The sequence below is a fragment of the Mytilus californianus genome, unplaced genomic scaffold, assembly GCF_021869535.1.
Source record: "Mytilus californianus isolate M0D057914Y unplaced genomic scaffold, xbMytCali1.0.p SCAF_8, whole genome shotgun sequence".
In the NCBI taxonomy this organism is placed as follows: domain Eukaryota; kingdom Metazoa; phylum Mollusca; class Bivalvia; order Mytilida; family Mytilidae; genus Mytilus; species Mytilus californianus.
The window spans coordinates 106033946-106054798 of NW_026262734.1; the positions used below are offsets into that span (position 1 = coordinate 106033946).

General features: G+C 31.8%; 1 protein-coding gene across 6 annotated transcripts in view; it reads left to right on the forward strand.

Annotated features, from left to right (window-relative positions):
• Nucleotides 1-20853, forward strand: part of LOC127711558 (serine/threonine-protein kinase 36-like) — a 55741-nt gene extending 34888 nt beyond the window's left edge. For all 6 annotated transcript variants that reach the window (XM_052217643.1, XM_052217645.1, XM_052217647.1 and 3 more), the window contains 15 exons: nt 273-367; nt 1401-1464; nt 2077-2187; nt 4528-4602; nt 5460-5687; nt 6426-6529; nt 8941-9054; nt 9622-9781; nt 10639-10777; nt 11134-11257; nt 11928-11988; nt 12373-12502; nt 13703-13775; nt 16036-16132; nt 18310-20853. In XM_052217643.1, the coding sequence (XP_052073603.1) occupies nt 273-367; nt 1401-1464; nt 2077-2187; nt 4528-4602; nt 5460-5687; nt 6426-6529; nt 8941-9054; nt 9622-9781; nt 10639-10777; nt 11134-11257; nt 11928-11988; nt 12373-12502; nt 13703-13775; nt 16036-16132; nt 18310-18498 (1764 nt within the window). In that variant the 3' untranslated portion in view covers nt 18499-20853. The remainder of the gene's footprint in view (nt 1-272; nt 368-1400; nt 1465-2076; nt 2188-4527; nt 4603-5459; nt 5688-6425; nt 6530-8940; nt 9055-9621; nt 9782-10638; nt 10778-11133; nt 11258-11927; nt 11989-12372; nt 12503-13702; nt 13776-16035; nt 16133-18309) is intronic.

Sequence of the window (20853 nt, forward strand, 5' to 3'; positions counted from 1 at the left end):
AAAAAAAAAAAGACAACTTCGTTTACTAACATTGTTGCCTTAAGGAGGCCTCATACCAAGTTATTGACCATTATACTTTAGGGGTCCTTGTACTTGAGGGTAAGGGTTTATTTGTGGTTAAAGATTGGGTTAGGGTTAGCCTTTATGGTTAGGTATGGGGTAGGGCTAGGTTAAGGATAAGGTTTAGTTCTAGTATAGCTCTTTATTGGTTGGGACCCCTAAAGTAAAAGAAGGTTAAATTATTACTTTAAACAAATGACTTATATTTATAGGTTGAGATCCAAGACATGGAAGTCAATTCTGTAATAGAGATGATCCTTCACATATACAGTACTATAGTTATACAGTTACAGACCATGCCAACTGCGTAAGTTGTTATCTCTTCTTGAAATTGAGCTTGTTTCTGCTGAGGAAATTGAGAATGTTGAAGTACCTTGATTTTCACACTCATGTGTGTGTGTTCAAGTTGATTTGGTGAAGTTTTACATCTTGGCATCATAATTTATTGACTGTAAGCTTTTATGTTTGAAATCCGGTAATAAATGGTGACCTTTAGTCTCGTGACTGGAACAGGTAATCTAAGTAGTCCAACAACATACTATCAGAAGTAGGTCACCTTGACCCAAATTCACGGTTCATTGCCTTTAATTTTACTGAGTTTACGTTTTGATTACTTCTTTACAATCAATTATTCATCATAATAAGGCCAAAATAAAAACATGTGAGTTTGCTGAACCCCGACCAACCATTATTGTTCACTTAAAATTTTGCAAATTGCATATTCACTGGTATTATTCTTTACAGCGATGTCCTTTTTGGTCAACCACTTGCTTAGTACTAATATAAAACCGAATAAAAACCAATCTGACTGACATTAAATAACTCCGATAAATGACTGCTAACAGGCTTTAACCAGGGTTTGTTGATATAAAAAAGTTTTGCCTATTGACCAACACTATTTTTTTCAGCAGGTTTCAGTTAACACTTTTTTGCCTTAAAGGAACACATTTTATTTTAGACAGACACTTCACACTCAAATAGGATACCATGGTCTAAATTTCATGTTTCTTCATTATTGTAGATTGCCTTATGTTTTCAATTTGAATAACACTTCGGATTCATTGATCTTCCAAGGTACCAATTATCATGGATGGAACAAAATTAATATTCATGAATATTTGATTTTGTGGTTTTAACAAATGTGCATACAGGCATATAATCTTTAGCCACAAAATCTATGAAAATAAACAATCCATTGTTATACTTATTCTACGGTAGTTTTTAATTTTAGAATTTGCGTAACAGAATGGTGATTATTTTGTTGTTCGCAAATTTTGGGATTTTTGAAATAAAAGGTGTCCTCAAGGAAACTGTTACAATACATTGTATTTGTATTGTAGAATAACAGATGCAGCTAGTGTGATGATCTCTATCTTTCTGGAGTCTACAATAGCTAGTCATACAGTTAGTATTTTTTTACTCTATTATTTTATTTATTTTTTCTTGTAACTTTTTATTTTTTATAAAAGGGTCAAAAATGGACATTTGTTTTCAGCACTGTGTCCAAATTCAAGTAGAAAACAGGAAATATTGATAAAGGAGTTGTTTCCCGAAAAATAAGTTAGTTCACGATCTGTATGTGTATTTACAATCATTTATTATGTACATTTGTGGAATGGAATCATAAAACTTGTTTTAGTATAAATGCTGACATAATGAGTGCTTCCCCTAACTATCAGGTAAAATTAACCTGAGTGATACTAAGATAAAAGCTGTAAACTTAGAAAGTTGTTACAGCAAATGTGCAATAAAGAATTCATTAAGGTAAAAAAAAAAGACATTTGTTCTTCTCAAATAAAGAAAAAATATATTACACTTCTACTATGTCTATGTGTGTACAAAACCTGTTTCAAAATGATATTGCATTTTGATTTTTCAAGCCAAATATAAATAAATAAATAACACAAAGTAGAGGATAAGAGTTTCATATCTGGACATGAGTCGAGCAAATTGAATATTTATTTGAATAAGGTTAGGGATGAGAGTATTATATATTTATCATATTTCATTTTATAGGCCGCTGCAGCTTTGGTATTTAGTCAGATGATATACTGTGGACTGACTGTAGAGGTCCAACCTGAGGAGATGTTACAGGCATGTCTGGCTGTGTTTACTGATCTGCAACAGGTAAATATAGGGAGAAGTTAGGGGAAATGAAGGGAGAAGTCTTACCTCAGGAGATGTTACAGGTATGTCTGGCTGTGTTTACTGATCTGCAACAGGTAAATATAGGGAGAAGTTAGGGGAAATGAAGGGGAGAAGCCTTACCTCAGGAGATGTTACAGGTATGTCTGGCTGTGTTTACTGACCTGCAGAAGTCTTACCTCAGGAGATGTTACAGGCATGTCTGGCTGTGTTTACTGATCTACAACAGGTAAATATAGGGAGAAGTTTGGGGAAATGAAGGGGAGAAGTCTTACCTGAGGAGATGTTACAGGTATGTCTGGTTGTGTTTACTGATCTACAACAGGTAAATATAGGGAGTAGTTAGGGGAGATGAAAAGGAGAATCTACAACAGAGAAATTAGGGGAAATGAAGAGGAGAAATCCTACTTGAAATAGAATGAGCCAGAACAATGCCAGTATTGACAGGAGGTGGGGAGAGAAAATATAATTGAATTATTAAGGTTGCAACAAATGAAAGAAGGGCATGAGAGGGGTAGAAATGTGGAAAATTAGGTAAAAAGGAGTTGGAAAACATGTAGATAGATGATGAGTTGTGGGGGGAAAATTAATGCTTTTTCTTAAGAAATCAACCACTCTGTGAATACTGAAAATTCAGAAAATTTTGCATGCATTTTTTATTGCTTTTGTTGAACAACAGATTAATAATTGCAATTTCAAGAAATGTTGCATACAAATAATGCTATCAAATTCAAAATATGAGGCTGGGTTTTTTTTTTGTGAAACCTGTCATGTTGCAATTTTCGCAATACTTTGGATTCATTTTTTTTTGTGGGTACCAATTTTCATGGATTGAGGAAAAATTGTATTTTCATGGATATTTGATTTTGTGGTTTTGCCAAAGTCTGCATACAATCCTAAAAAAAAATTGTTATTCGTTGAACATTTGAATTCGTGGTTCCCCTGTAACCACGAAATCCACGAAAATTGGTATCCAATGAATAATAATGAATCCACAGTATTAAATTTTTTTTTAAATTTCTGAATTTACAGTATTACAAATTGGGATTAATATATTTAAAGTGAAGAGAGTGAATTCTGTCATTAAATACACAGTTCATGAATGTTGCAATGTATTAACAAAAAGATATCTACCAACAGGAAGAGGTAAATCAATATGGGAAACCTGGTGCAGTATGATTACTCATAACATTCTTGCTTTTCTTCAGGAAGTAGTTATTTTGCACACCTCTCTTGGTAGTTTGATGTTAATCTTGAGGGCATGTTTACATTGCAGCTTTCTTTATTCTTACTTGTTATGTTAAATTTACCTGAATAATACAGTAAACAAATAGACTTCATCAGTGACAAAACATAAATACATAATAATTTCAAAGCTTTAATGCTTTTATGCTGATTTGACAAAAAATCTGAATTGAGATGACCAGTTTTTCTGCATGTTGTACACTTTTCATTTCTTATGAAAATGATGCATCTTCTTAAAAAGGGTTATGAATAAATTTGTTGGTTGGTGTCTTAAGCAACTTTCAGTGACCATGACTATATCATGGCTGTAAGTTTTTATTAGTGTCGGAAGTCAGAGTACATGGAATGACCACCAACCTTCAGCATGAAAACAGCAGTTCTAGTTAAGTTAGACCAGAGTCAAACGCACCTTGCTACCAGCAGGGTCCCAACTCACAATCTCTTGAGTTGACAGGGTAGTGATAACTGTAGATAAACAACTTAGACCACATGGCAACTGAGCCTCCCTCTTATAATTAATGAAACCAAATAGACATCACACCTACATTATCATTTCAGAACTCGAACACCTTTTCTTTTAGTGCATGTTGTACACTTTTTTGTTTTCAACGAAGTTGATAAATTTCTCACTGTAATGATGGAAAGACATGTATAGTTTCATCTCTCTATATGTTTAGTGAAGAATATCTTGTTCATATCGGCTGTTAGCTGTTAAAACAATCTTAACATATAATGTTGTTCATCACATCTTTTATAGAAAACTCACTTTAGTATATTGTTTCTTAAATCAGTAAAAGTCCTTGTGGAAAATATAAAAAATTTAAATTTTTTTTTTTTTTCTTTCTATTTTATGTTTTAAAATGTTAATGGAACTGCACTTTTCTGTATGTTTGGTTGCTTTTGAAGTGGTTTTCTTTTTTTTTTTTAATTTTAGCTTTAGAATATTTTGCCTGGCTTTTGTGAAAATGATCAATCAGACTAGCTTTTGTATATAGAAAACTTTCATATAGCAATATTTTTGGAAATCACTGTTTCGAAAACTGTAAGGTTTTTGTTGTCAAACTTTATATTTTTCAGATATGTGTCAGGTGTCCATTTGATTATGGAGTATTAGATGGACTACTATTGTTACTGTGTGAAATGTTGGCACAGGTAAGGTAGATCTTACTGTAATCAATGCTATGACTGTCTGTCATAAGGTGTGTGTACAAATTTGATCTTTGTATGTCTTTTATATGTGTAAAGTAACTATAAATGTACTACTGTAAATCAACTTATTTTGCATTCATCCCTTTTTAGCCACTTTTGCAGCAATTTGTTTATCTTATCTATTTTATTTTTGACTTTTAACTTCATATGATTGGTTGAAAATAGATCTTTCTATAGATGCTCGATAGGATGAAAAAAACAATACAAATAAAATGAGATTTGAGGTATATATCAATTTAATAGCAATCTAACAACATAAACATAAAAAGGTCAAAAGGTTAACAAAATGTATCATGCCTGTAAGTGTAACAATCCTCAGAATGCACACATATAATATACAATATTCACTTTTGAAAAAAAGGCTTTGTGTACATAACTGAGACCACAAGCAATCCAACAGTTTAAAAAAAACACCAAAATACATTGGTGTATAAATTGAATTCTAAAATGGTGGCAAACATAAAATATCATGTTATGAATGAAAATAGGTAAAAGAGATGTCTTTTGCTAAAGCTAGTACAAATAAACTCTGTATTTGCAATTCATCACTTTAATACTTTTTAATTATAAAGTGAATTCTTGACAGCCAAATGAGCTCATACATGTATAAATTATAATGATAAAAAATTGTTTCCGTCTATTTAGAAACAGCAGAAAAATAGAAAAACATATTTATTCTTGCTACTGATGAGTAAAGTTCTGATCTATACAACAAATAAAGGAAGATGTTGGTTTTTTATCTTTTCACACAAATGAAAAAATATTAATTTTTTTTCTTTAATAAAAAATCTATACTTCAGACTGAAGGTCCTGTAGCTCAGATGTACATAGAGACTGGTATTTGGGGTACATTATGGCACCGTGTGGCCCAGGCCTTACAGGTCATCAATCTAGAGACAGACACCCCAATACATGATATAGATCAAGATGGGGAGAATGTAGTGGGATTTAATCCTCCAGATTGGACACTTGTCTCACCACAAGGTCTGATGGCTGTTCTTCAGATGGCTGTTACTGTATTTACTAAGGTTGGTACTATAAATTATAATGCTAAGATAAATGAAAAAGGGATGAGTTGATTAAATGTTGGTGCTTTTTTGCTGAAGGAGAGGAAAAAAGGCTATGTCTAAGTGTTAAACCGGCAATGGATGATATAAAATGAACATGAAATTAAAAGGAGATGGAATGGAAGAAAATTGGTCCAATAAATAAAACTTCAAGTTTCTTTAGGGATTGAACATAATCAACTTACCATCAATATATATAGGAACAATAGATACTTATAGATTTAAACATTACATCTGATAACTGTCTCGTTGGTCTTATAGAAGTATCTTTACCTCCAGTGCAGGAGGTCATGGGTTTGATTCCTGCCTGTGTCAAACCAAAGACTGGACTTGAAAAGTGGTATTTGCTTTTCTCAGCCTAGCACACAGATTTTAGTAGTAAGTGCAATGACTGGTCAGCTTGAAGTAAATTAATGTGTACAGATAGGGTGACATATTATCCTGCCTACTGCTACATTGTGAATATGCATGCTAAAAATCCTGCTTAGTGTGTCCATTTAGTAAATTGCAGGGTTCCTATTTATATTTCATTAACAATTTCTTGTCTTGATAGGCATGTCCACAGTAATAAACACCACTGGAAGTTAAACACCAAAATTTGTCAATTATCATCGCATTACAATTAAACAAAATAACTTCTATAGTTTCAGCTTCTAATGTCAATATTAATGTGAGTCTGTTTTATATTTAATTTTACAGGAAACTAATCAATGTATACCTAACCTTGCTGTCCCTGATAGTATCATACTGTTAACAATAGTTCATCTGTTACATAAAGACTTCTTGTCATCTGTCTATAATGGGTAAGTTTATGTAGATTTGTAATGTTGATTATAAGTGAAGTAACAAAAGAGAGAAGATACCAATGGGAAATTCAAACTCATAAGTGGAAAATAAACTTGAAACGCCATGGCAAAATCAGAAAAAGACCTAAAGACAGTATACAAAACACAACATAGAAAACTATACGAGTTAACCTAGTGTAGTGCTATATGAATTGTGCCTAAAATGAAAATGGATTGATTTAATATAATGCTTGTTGCAACACGGAACCCCACCAAAAACCGGGGATGATCTCAGGTGCTCTGGAAAGGTAAGCAGGTCCTGCTCCACATGTACTTATTAAAAATTCACATTTTAAAACAAAAGAGGTGACTGATTATATACTGAACAAAAAAACAACAAACAAAATAAAACAAAAATTCCTTTGAAGAACACAGAAAACTGAACATAGAATATCACAAACTGAGCCTTACCAGGAAAATTTCTTGCTCCACATGGGGTACCTGTTAAAGTTACTTGTGGTAGCATCCCAGATGCTCATTCTGTCAAATTAATGAGTGGTCAATTCAGTTTAGAACTGTCAAATAATTGAAGCAAAGTAGATTTTATCACTTGAATTTCTTTATTTTGGTTGAATTTGGCTCATTATGACTTCAGAAAAGCTAAATAAAGAAGGGTTAATGAAAGTTTGCATTTTACTGTGTTTTATTTTGACAAAACCCTTTAAATCTTGTATATGAATAAATATATGTATATATTATTACAGGTTTCACTGTGACGGTCCCCAGTTGACAGCTGACATGATACCAGAGGTCACACATATGTTTTACACATGTATATATTATTACAGGTTTCACTGTGACGGTCCCCAGTTGACAGCTGACATGATACCAGAGGTCACACATATGTTTTACACATGTATATTTTATTACAGGTTTCACTGTGACGGTCCCCAGTTGACAGCTGACATGATACTAGAGGTCACACATATGTTTTACACATGTATATATTATTACAGGTTTCACTGTGACGGCCCCCAGTTGACAGCTGACATGATACTAGAGGTCACACATTTGTTTTACACATGTATATTTTATTACAGGTTTCACTGTGACGGTCCCCAGTTGACAGCTGACATGATACTAGAGGTCACACATATGTTTTACACATGTAGATTTTATTACAGGTTTCACTGTGACGGTCCCCAGTTGACAGCTGACATGATACTAGAGGTCACACATATGTTTTACACATGTATATATTATTACAGGTTTCACTGTGACGGTCCCCACATGACTGCTGACATGATAACAGAGGTCACACATATGTTTTACACATGTATATATTATTACAGGTTTCACTGTGACGGTCCCCACATGACTGCTGACATGATAACAGAGGTCACACATATGTTTTACACATGTATATATTATTACAGGTTTCACTGTGACGGTCCCCAGTTGACAGCTGACATGATACTAGAGGTCACACATATGTTTTACACATGTATATTTTATTACAGGTTTCACTGTGACGGTCCCCAGTTGACAGCTGACATGATACTAGAGGTCACATGTATATTTTATTACAGGTTTCACTGTGACGGTCCCCAGTTGACAGCTGACATGATACTAGAGGTCACACATATGTTTTACACATGTATATATTATTACAGGTTTCACTGTGAAGGTCCCCAGTTGACAGCTGACATGATACTAGAGGTCACACATATGTTTTACACATGTATATATTATTACAGGTTTCACTGTGACGGTCCCCAGTTGACAGCTGACATGATACTAGAGGTCACACATATGTTTTACACATGTATATATTATTACAGGTTTCACTGTGACGGTCCCCAGTTGACAGCTGACATGATACTAGAGGTCACACATATGTTTTACACATGTATATTTTATTACAGGTTTCACTGTGACGGTCCCCAGTTGACAGCTGACATGATACTAGAGGTCACACATTTGTTTTACACATGTATATATTATTACAGGTTTCACTGTGACGGTCCCCAGTTGACAGCTGACATGATACTAGAGGTCACACATATGTTTTACACATGTATATTTTATTACAGGTTTCACTGTGACGGTCCCCAGTTGACAGCTGACATGATACTAGAGGTCACACATATGTTTTACACATGTATATATTATTACAGGTTTCACTGTGACGGTCCCCAGTTGACAGCTGACATGATACTAGAGGTCACACATATGTTTTACACATGTATATATTATTACAGGTTTCACTGTGACGGTCCCCAGTTGACAGCTGACATGATACTAGAGGTCACACATATGTTTTACACATGTATATATTATTACAGGTTTCACTGTGACGGTCCCCAGTTGACAGCTGACATGATACTAGAGGTCACACATATGTTTTACACATGTATATATTATTACAGGTTTCACTGTGACGGTCCCCAGTTGACAGCTGACATGATACTAGAGGTCACACAGTTATGTTGTTTTCCATTTGCTGTAGATATTGCAGAGGAGCTGCTTCATCAAGTCCAACAGTAAATTTTTAATCCTTTTTATATACCTTATTTGAGAAGTATTTAAGTACTGGAAAGCATAAATTTTTGATTGAAGAATTTGACTTTAAATAAGTATTGAATTTCTAAAAGTTAGTGTTAATTGAAGGAAGAAATAAATGTAAAACAAAACAAAATTTTGAAAGGCAAAAGCATATTGTTTATATAACTGGAAAGCTGTACAGATACTTCTTACCATGTGAAAGTTTGTTTTTTTACTGGGCCTAATATTGAAAATTTACATGAATGATGTGGTATGAACTTTAAAGAGACAGTAATCCAACTACATAAGTTAAACACAAATAGACACCAAGAGTCTTCATACAGACTTCGACTATGGAAAAGCATCAACGCCATAGGACAAGTTCTCAACTCTCTTCTAAATTTGGTGGACAATTTCTGCATAAATTCAATTGAGAATATAGAAGATGTGATTATCAATACTAAGTTATATATATTCGAAAATTATATTGCATTTTGTGTAGATAATTTTAATTTTGGATTCCTTTATTCATTGACATTATATAAATATTTTGTTTTATTATATAGGTGTTTATTTAATGCCAGTCTCCTCCCAAGACTTATATTTTGCTGTACAAAGTATCTGAAGAATGAGCAACTAGAAATCCCTATCAATCTGATGTTACGACTGGTTCTCGGCAGTCAGCAATTCCTCAAACAGTTTTGTAAATGTGTCAAAGAGCAGAAGGTAAGAGGTCAAGTGTACTTTCTAAATGTAGATTGATATTGGTAATAAAATAACTAACTAATTTCTAATTGAAAAAATATTCATAACATTTTGTGAAAATAATTCTTTATGCATGTGTTATGGTTTTGATCAAATTCAGAGAACATGGAGGAATGAAAAATAACTTCAGGAGAATAATCTTTCTTTCACTTATTTTTTTTAATTTATACATGAAAAAATTAAAATAAATTTGCTAGTGAATTATTTTTCACAAATTACTGATGTTTAATATGAAGATGTCCTGTTTCTAAGCAATATTTTCCAAAATATGAAGATATTCATGAATTTTTATTCATCAAATAAATAATATTTTCAAACGCAGGGAGACTTTAAATTTTGAGTTTATTTATGATTAAAAGAAGCTATACTTTGTCAAGGAGAGTAAATGAAGAATTTGGAAACTGCAGTTGGTTATAAATTTGCAAGTTTTTTTTACATATTTTGTTACTTAGCTAATCTTATTAATCCTGGCAAAATTCACTCAAAATTTCTGCTCCCTTGTTTTCTGATCACATAATTTAGTTTTTTTTCCAAATGGTCTTATTAAACAGCATAAAAACAAGGATGGAAGCATGACACATGCTTTCTATCGTATTTTTGTCTTTGAGAAGACAAAGAAACAATCATTTAAGATATTATATATGTTTGGAAAAAACAAAGTGCCTGTCAACCCCAATTTCTTATACATCCTGTAGTGGAATTAAACAAACAGTTATAGAAAATGACCCTGTCTTGCAGACTTTATCGCTGTTGTCCCAGTGTATTGAATAAACTTGATCATATGTTACAATAATTGATTGTCCTTTTTTTTTTGGCAGACTGTATCGCTGTTGTCCCAGTGTACACAGTCAACATCCTCAACTGTTGTCAGTGATGTAGTGTCTATCTGTAGCCATCTTGTCAGAATGTCTCCCCAGCATGCACCATTTGTCAAGTCTGTGTTTCATGGCAGCAAAGGTAAGATCGAGAGAGGTACATAAAGAGTGTCCTCTGAAGCACATAAGGTTCTAGGTGTATTATATGTGTCAGCATGTTAATAAAAGTAAGGATTAAAAAGAATGATTAAATGAGAAAAGATTTTAAAAGTAACAATAACAGTTGTGTAAACATAAAATTATATTTTGTAAATCAAGTTTGTAAAAAAATTATATTTATTATTGTCATGTTTTTATGATGAAAAAAAAAAGATATGTTTGTTTTCAATCAACAAATGAAAAATTAAATTGAATCAACAAAAGTCATATGGTTATTTGAATAATTTTATGAATATTCATCAAAATTACTGTATTTTAAAAGATTTTACTTATTTGTAGGAGATTATGATCCACTGTTAAAGTTGATCAAACATAACTCAGCAACAGTCAGATCAAGAGCCTGCAGTCTGGTGGGGAATCTTATGAAACACAATAGTCATATGTATGGTGTACTGAAACAAAGGTAGGAAACACAACAGACACATGTATTGTGTATTCAAACAATGATAGGTAACATACCGGTAACAGTCACATGTATTGTGTACTCAGACAAAGATAGGTAACATAACAGTCACATGTATGGTGTACTCAAAGATAGGTAACATACTGGTAACAGTCACATGTATTGTATACTCATAGATAGGTAACATACCAGTAACAGTCACATGTATTGTGTACTCAAAGATAGGTAACATACCAGATACAATCGCATGTATTGTGTACTCAAACAAAGATAGGTAACATAGCGGTAACAGTCACATGTATTGTGTACTCAAACAAAGATAGGTAACATAACAGTCACATGTATGGTGTACTCAAAGATAGGTAATATACCGGTAACATTCGCATGTATTGTGTACACAAAGATAGGTAACATAACAGTCACATGTATGGTGTACTCAAACAAAGGTAGGAAAAACATTACAGTCAAATCTACATTGTACACAAAAGTAGAAAATCTATATAGTCACATATACAGTGTACACATAAACAGGTAGAAACTCTATAATTGTATGCATAATGTTAACATATAAAGGTAAGAACACAACAGGGCTATATACATTATCTATTCCAAATAATTCTTTAGGCTTTAGAAAATACTTTTTGTACAGTTTTCTTCTTTTTTTAAACAGGGAAAAGTTATTGAATGGTTTAATAGCTGGTTTAAAGGATGAAGATCCAAATGTTAGGAAGGTATAGTAGTTATAACTCATTATAATTTAACAAAATGTACCCAGTACATCAGTATAATTTCATCAAGGGATTTACTAGTAACACAGCTTTATGAATTAAAAAAAAATTAAAAATTGACTGAATTATTTGTGAAGGAATATTGAATGAAAAGTTATGATGAATTATAAAAAGTAAACTATTTTGATGGTTTAAGCATAACAGGCCTGGTTCTTGACCTGGAGCCAGATAAGAAAAGTTCATATGTCTGACTTTCAAGGCTGATCAGAACTTAAGCTATTTTGCATGTGTAAATTATGACCTGACACAATCAACAAACCCCTCTAGATAACAGATTTAATTCTGGTCATGTAAACTTTTTAATTGTGTTTTAACACTTTCTTCTAGGGTTCAAGCTATGCCATAGGTAATGCAGCCTATCACAATGGAGACCTTTATGTAAAGCTAAAACCTTGTATACCATTGTTAGTGGAACTTCTGAGGGATCCTGTGTCTAAAACTAAAGCAAATGCTGCAAGTAAGTAATAAAGTTGTATTGTAAAAATTCTTATTTTACAATGTACATTGAAAGCTGTTTAAACATAACCCCATCACCACTGGTGCTCTTGTTATTTAAGGACTTTGGAGCAAGTGTGGTTTAGTCAGGGTTCAGTTAAGACAGGTTTTATTATACTGATTTTGTTTTTTTATAATATCTATAAATGTATATCAAAACTTCAATGCTTACCATTATATAAAAAAAAACAATGAAAGAAAACAACAGTAAATGTTATTTATAAATAGAAGGTAATATGGGGTATTTGTCAAATAGACAGCAACACAACAACACAAAATGATTGATTGCTTGACTGATGGTGTTTTTATGCCACTTTTAGTACTGTTAGCTATGTTGTGGCATGTATTGTGTGTGTTTTTATTGAGTGAGGAATCAAGAGAGAACCACCGACCTTCACAATACAAAATGAGAGAAAGAATGTAACTAGCAGATATAATGGAATCAGATATCGTGAATGTTAAGCTGTTTACAGCACTTTTCTTTCAGGAAATAGCAAAATCAAGTGTGACATCCATTTTCGCTGAAGTAGCATACATTTTTGTTTTGGGGCCAGCCGAAGCCCACCTCCAGGTGCTGGATGTTCTCGCTGTGTTGAAGACCCATTGGTGGCCTTGGGCTGTTTTCTGGTCTTTGGTCGGGTTGTTGTCTCTTTGATACATTCCCTGTTTCCATTCTCAATTTTACACTATATACCTAATTTTATTAAAGATACAAAATAAGAAAAAGGTATAGAATGTATGTTCATGGTGCTGTCACAAAACAAAAACAATATATTATGGGTTTTTTTTTTCTTGATGCTTCAGAAAGTTTTTCTACCTTAAAAACTGTAAAAAGATTAACATATAGGTTATAATCATTGTATTGGTGTTGATAGTTTAAAGAAGTTACCATTCAATCTGTTATTCCTTTAAAATACAATACAGATGATTCTTTCCCTTCATGACCATGTTGAATTTACTTTAGTTTTAATTGTAGCATAAATCTAGATTTTGGTGTCGAGGTGTAAATTTATTTTCTAATGTAATTTTTATACAGCTATGTAACTTAAAATTTTGTTTCTTTTAATAGTTCACATTAATATGATATTTATGATTTTGACATCAAAGATATATTAAGAAATATTGATCAACTTCATATGTTCACCATATCTTTGTTTTACAGGTGCTTGTGGTAATTTAGGTGCACACTCAAATGTCTTATGTTTAGAACTAAAGAAACAAAAAATTATTCCAAGGTAAGATATCCATTTTAATACAGATATTTATACTCATTAGATACACATAGTTATACATATAAGATACACATAGTTATACATATTAGATACACATAGTTATACACATTAGATACATATAGTTATACATATTAGATACACATAGTTATACACATTAGATACACATAGTTATACATATAAGATACACATAGTTATACACATTAGATGCATGTAATAATACATATTAGATACACATAGTTATACAGTCGACTCCACTTAATTGCATACCGCTTAATAGCATAATTCGGTTAATTGCATACTTTTCTCCTGCACAAAACCATTTCCCATTCATCTAATGTTAAATTGTCCGGTTATATGCATAGCCTTACAAGTGGCATTTCGGTTAATTGCATAGAAAATAATCGCCAGCTAGATATGCTTAGTTAAAACTGAAGAGATTTTTGACCGGAAACGGCAATTTGGTAAGTATATTTTTCTTGAATGCATCATAATTTTCGTTATTATTCTGTGTTATTTAAATAAAGTTTTAAAACAGTTTCTTTCGTGTTTATATGATTGTAAAATAAGCCTCGATGTGTACACAGGTAAAGTTTCCCATGTTCTATTTTAAGCCTCAAGGTCATAAAAATGTCAAACAGCTGATTGTTGTAAAAACACAACCATTCTATCTCAAAAGGTGTTAATTATTGATTGGATTTCAAACATTGTTCATAGATTACATTTTGGGTGAATTTTTAAAACAATAACACCTGCTAATTATCGATCATTATCCAATGTGTAATCTCGTAATTCGGCTTGGGGTGATCTACACTTATGTTAAATTGTATAGGGCATTTATATTTGGTTGAAGAATTTTATACATCAATCTTTTATTTTTAATATTTTTTGAAAAGAACATTAACTTCTAATTATTATATTTTCTCACTTTCAACACTCATGTCCAGCAAATAACACGTGTAGGGCCCCATTACCTGTTAACTGCTTTGCATATACGAAACTAAAGAGGTTAAAGTAACAGTGTTACATCACTGTGCAATCGGTAAATACTGCATATCAAAGGCAGTTCATTACACATTTATGGTTAAAAATGATTATAAACTGTGTAGTATTGTTAAACAGTTTATTTTAATCAGACCGTAACAATGTACATCCGGGTCATAGAAACAAATCTATTTTTAGAAAAATTTTATTTTCGTATCTCAGGTAAAGGAAAAGTTGGTACGTAAATAAACTAAAACAAAATGTGTTTATAAACGTTATTGAAAGAATACACAATGAAATAACATGTATGACATTAGACAAATAACTTTTATTAGAATAAATAAGCATTCGATATGTTGTAAGTGGATTATGGACGTTCATCTTTCTTCAGGGATTTCCTTTACTGATCTGCACTATCGATGTTGTTTGACTCCGTAATTTGGCATTTCGGATATAAGCATACTCCGCTTAATTGCATATTTTCGTCTGACAAATAGGCTATGCAAATAACCGGAATGTACTGTACATATAAGATACACATAGTTATACATATTAGATAAACAATTATACACATTCGATACACATAGTTATACATATTAGATAAACAATTATACACATTCGATACACATAGTTATACATATTAGATACACATAGTTATACATATTAGATACACATAGTTATACATATAAGATACACATAGTTATACATATTAGATACACAATTATACACATTTGATACACATAGTTATACATATTAGATACACATAGTTATACATATAAGATACACATAGTTGTACATATTAGATACACATAGTTATACACATTAGATACACATAGTTATACATGCTAGATACACATAGTTAAACATTTTATACACCAAGGATCTAGAAATATTTTCACACAATTTTTGTCATTTCAGTTTTGCCCGCTGAGCACCAATTTGTGTTTACATACTTTTATATAAAAATAAGATGTGATATGATTGCCAATAATACAGCTATTCACAACACACCAAATGATGTAGGTATAACCATATGCCATTATTTTCTTGTTTATTTAAGGTTATTAGATCTTGCCTGGCATGACCAGGATCAGGGTGTACAAGTTAATGCTATGGTTTTCTTGTTTATTTTAGGTTATTAGATCTTACATGTCATGATCAGAATCAGGGTGTACAAGTTAATGCTATGGTTTTCTTGTTTATTTTAGGTTATTAGATCTTACATGTCATGATCAGAATCAGGGTGTACAAGTTAATGCTATGGTTTTCTTGTTTATTTTAGGTTATTAGATCTTGCATGTCATGATCAGAATCAGGGTGTACAAGTTAATGCCATACTCGCTTTACGTACCTTGTCTCAACAAGATGAACTTAAAAAGGTAATATTGATCAAATCTTATGACATTTCTGAACATAAGTCAGTATTTGACTTTTCTTTGGCATGCATGAAAAAAGTTAATATCTATGCTAAAAGTATGTGCGTAACTAAAAGTTTAAAAAGTCAGAGGGATTTAAAAAATTGTAGCATTTTTCTGTTCTCTACCATGTGTTAGGAACTAGGTGTTATTCAACCATTTAAAACTTCAATATTTATTGTATAATTCTTTTACATTATTTCTATTGGTTTGCCTTTTCAATAATTTAATTTTCAGGTTTATAAATGTAATCTACAGATTTCATTATATGTCCATTCAGAATATTTGCAACCAACACATTGACAAATAAAAATAATACCGGAAGATATTATATTAATTATTGTACAAAATATGCCCTAACAAAAAAAAGCCTCATTAAATTAATTGTTACTATCAAGGTAGATCGGTTGTCTGACAGCTGATATTTAACTATTTATTATACTAATAAGCAGGTTAAACCCGCTACTTTCTTTGGAAAATGCCTGTACCGAGTCAGGAATATGACAGTTGTTTTCCATTCGTTCCATCTTTTTGAATTTACCTTGGTATTTTTGTTAATACTTTTTTACCTAACATAGGTCAATCGTTTTTAAGTTGTTTCTCATGTTTAAATGATTTAAATTATTTAGTTTGTCAAAGCAATATTAAAACAATAAATTAAGCAGGTTTTTGAGCCTAAAAAAACCAGAACCACATTGTTTATATAAGTACAAGTGTGATGTTCACACAGATGTGAAATTTAATTATGAATTGGAAAGCTTTTAAAATGAGAGAGAAAAATGCTATCTTATGTTTGTCTCAATTATTTACTGGAAGAAAGAACTACTTAAACTGATATCAGAAACAAAACACATGACATGTAAAGGGTTCTGATATTGGTAACAAAACACTTGTAAAGCGTTCTGATATCGGTAACAAAACACATGTAAAGCGTTCTGATATCGGTAACAAAACACTTGTAAAGCATATCGATACATGGAGAATGCTCAACAAAAATGTACAGGGATTTCACGTAGTCTGTCTTTCTTATATGTTTTATCGCTGTCAAGTCAACATCCAGTATAAGATAACATGCTTTTAATCTCGCCTTGACGGTGTCGAAAAGCGAGACATAGGTATGCTGTTTCCAGGGTCGGCAACAATGTATTAGTTTGTGATAAGGTCTAGTTTATGGTGAACCACTAGTGGTAGGTCGGTGATATTTGGTATGCAGTTGTATTAGCATTGGCACATCTCATTACCACAGAGATTATTTGTCCCCGCCCCCTCAGTCATGGTATATTGACTTTTAAACTTTTGCTTCATTTACATGTATTAGTTTGTGATTAGGTCAGTTTAAGATGAACCATTACTGTTAAGTCAATGATATTTGGTATGCAAATGTTTTGGCATTTGCAAGTTTCATTTCCATGGAGATTATATAACCCCACCCTCTCATTATGGTTCATTGACTTTGAAACTTTTACATAGTTTACAAGTTAATGTTTGTATTTGTTTAAAGGGAACAACTTATGAGATTTCAGTGGTATTTAGTATACAGTTGTATTAGTATTGGCACATCTCATTTCCATGGAGATTGTTTAGCCCTGTACCTTCAGTCATGGTTCATTGACTTTGAATATTTGCATAACTTACATATTAATAAAGTATTGCTATTTTAATTTCAACATTTGCATTATCAAAACAACAAATAGGCGAGACATATCTCTGTGTTAACTGTTTATTTAAAACAAAAGTAAAGTATCTCATCAGAGTTTTATTGTATTAACAAAAGATATGGTCAAATGTAAGTCTGCTGATGTTCCAAACGATGCACTGACAGACGTCAGTTAACTAAATACCTATCAAGATAATAGTTACTGTTCACAGAATCCATATCAATAGTACAGTTATTTTAATCCCGGCGTTCTGACCAAATTCATGGCCCTTCATTCCCCAATGGATACCCTGATTGGCTTCAATGACTTATAGAATTTAAAAACAGGTTAGGCAAAAAAAAATGTCAGACTGGCTCAAAGTTTTTTTGAAACCATGATTACTGGATGTTATTCTAAGTCCAAACTATAAGCAGACAACAACATCCTGGTTATTTTGTATTCTAACAAGGATTAAACAATCATTTACTGATATTTATCTTTCAGGAAATGATGAATCAGAAGGCTGTAGATAAACTAAACGCCATATCAGTTGCCACAACACCAAGACCATTGTCACGGTCTTCTAAGACACAAAGTTTGTTGATAAACAGTTTCCATAGCAACAATGGATCAAGTAGTGTTGTGTATTCACACTGTAGCAAACTTGTCAGAATGTTACAAGGGAAAGGATGATTTATTCAGAAAAATAGGATAATATTGCACATAATAAATAATGAGTCACATGATGTAATATCATGTGACTGACATGTGATGACCTTGGAGTAAACGAAACGAAAAGTGTCACATATAAAGATGCAAGACCAAAGGAAGCTAGAAGATCTATGCATACATTTAAATGTCCATCCAATCATTTTTGTATTGTCAGTATATGAGAAACCGTCCAGTATATTATTTTCTTTTTATTGTTCATACAAGACATATATATATGTGTTAATGAGATACCGTCCAATCTATGTTTTTACTATCACAGTACATATCACAATATTGTATATTATGTCAAAAAAACATGTTTACAAAATGGTAAAAGGGATATTTTTGGATGTTCGGATTTCTATATCATTTAACAGTTCTTTTTCTACTGTAATAGATTTAGGTTGTTTTTGTTATGTTATTGTTATGAATATTCATCTTTTAAAAGGTTTTTTTTCATAACCAATTTTTATAAACACTTTTACTCAATACATTGTATAACTATTAGAAACGAATTATATGAGAAATCATCAATGGAAAAAGCTCTCAAAAATTTATCAAGACAAAGAAACAATTAATTGTTGATAAAAAGGTATATATGCAACTGGAACTTCTTGTTGGTACTTAAGTTAATATAAATCTAGATTATAATGCAATTGGTTTGTAATGACTATTTTGATTGGACAACATCATATCTTTTGCTGTTGTAAATTCCATGGTTAACCATCTGTAACAATGAGAAGCAGCCATTTTGAATTTAGGAATTTATTGGTATGCTATTTCTTCACTGATAAACATAATAATCAAAACAATAATTTCCCACCTTAAAATCACCTTCATTCGGATGTGTACTTCAATTCCAAAACCTTCCAGCGTTTCCAATTGGCACCAGAATTATACCTATCAAGTCGGACTGTAAATGGTCATAGACAAGAACAAAGTTTCGTGAAATTTTCTATCTATCTAATTTTTACAACAAAATAATGACAAATGGAATGTCTTAATTGCATTAGAATTGAGATGATTCTTATGTATTTTAAGCTTGGTCAAGGTAAAAAAAATACCTGTTTACCTAGCTCTGTGGTGCCTCATTTATAGGTAAACTCTATTTCCTACAGTAAAACCTACATTTTACTTAGGCCCAATTTAAAATACTATACAGTTATCTCTTAATAAATTAACAATCAATTAACATACTAGTCTTACATGTGAATTACATAAATAGTTTTCCTGATTCATGTTCTATTCATCTTCATAAACTGAGTAAATTATGTCAAGATAATAAAGTGCTTAGTTTAAAATTGATATTCATTTATTGAAGTAAGGTTTATTGTTTTTAATTGTTCTATCGCAATAAAATTAAGCCCTGTTCTAGAAGAGATAATTTTATGGAGAATTGAACGTCATTAGAATATGGGGGGAAAAGGAGATTTGGTATGATGGCCAGTGAAACAAATATCAACCCAAGACCTAAGTAAGAGAATGTAAACAGCTATAGTCCTCTAACAATGAGCAAAACTCATACTGTATAGGAAACTATAAAAAAAAACTTTGGCATGACAAAATGGACTTACTTCAAATATTTTATTGTTTACTGTCAGTTTATATCAGTAAAGCACCACCCTTCTTAGTTTTAACGAAGTGAAAAATTCATGGCCTTATTTTTTGAGAATTACAAGGATAATAATGCCTTACAGGAAATAATTTACTAATTTACAGCTAACAATGCACTTTCATTGAAAAGAAATCTCTGATTTATTGGTAACATCTATTTGACTTGCCCCAAATAATTAATTTGAACAAATGTTTTTTTTTACCTTTGCAGTAAACAAAAATCTGAACCGACTTTGAATAATAGTATTGCTTCTTATCATACTCCCCTCTTCCTATACAATCATGCTAAGTTGCTCCATAATTCCAGGGCTTTGTGACGATAATTGAGAAGTTATCAGAGGTGTCAGGATATGTTTATCAGCAACGTCAAAATGTGAGACCAGAACTTATGCTTATTTCTGACAGGACAACCAAGCATAAAAAAGTCAAAAAAATTACTGTAAATTCAGAAATTATTGCGAGGTTTTTATAAATGCGAATTATGCGACTGAGTGAGTATCGCAATACTGTAAATTCAGAAATTATTGCGATGTTTTTATTATTGCGAAAAATGCGACAGGGTTATAATCGCAATAATTTAAACACGCATTTTGAAAGTTTTTATGTGAATTAAACAGGACTTTTCTCAATATCGCAAAAATTAAAACCGCATTTTAGTCTAAAATGACAAAATCGCAATAATAAATGCACGCAATAATTTCTGAATTTACAGTAATAAGAACT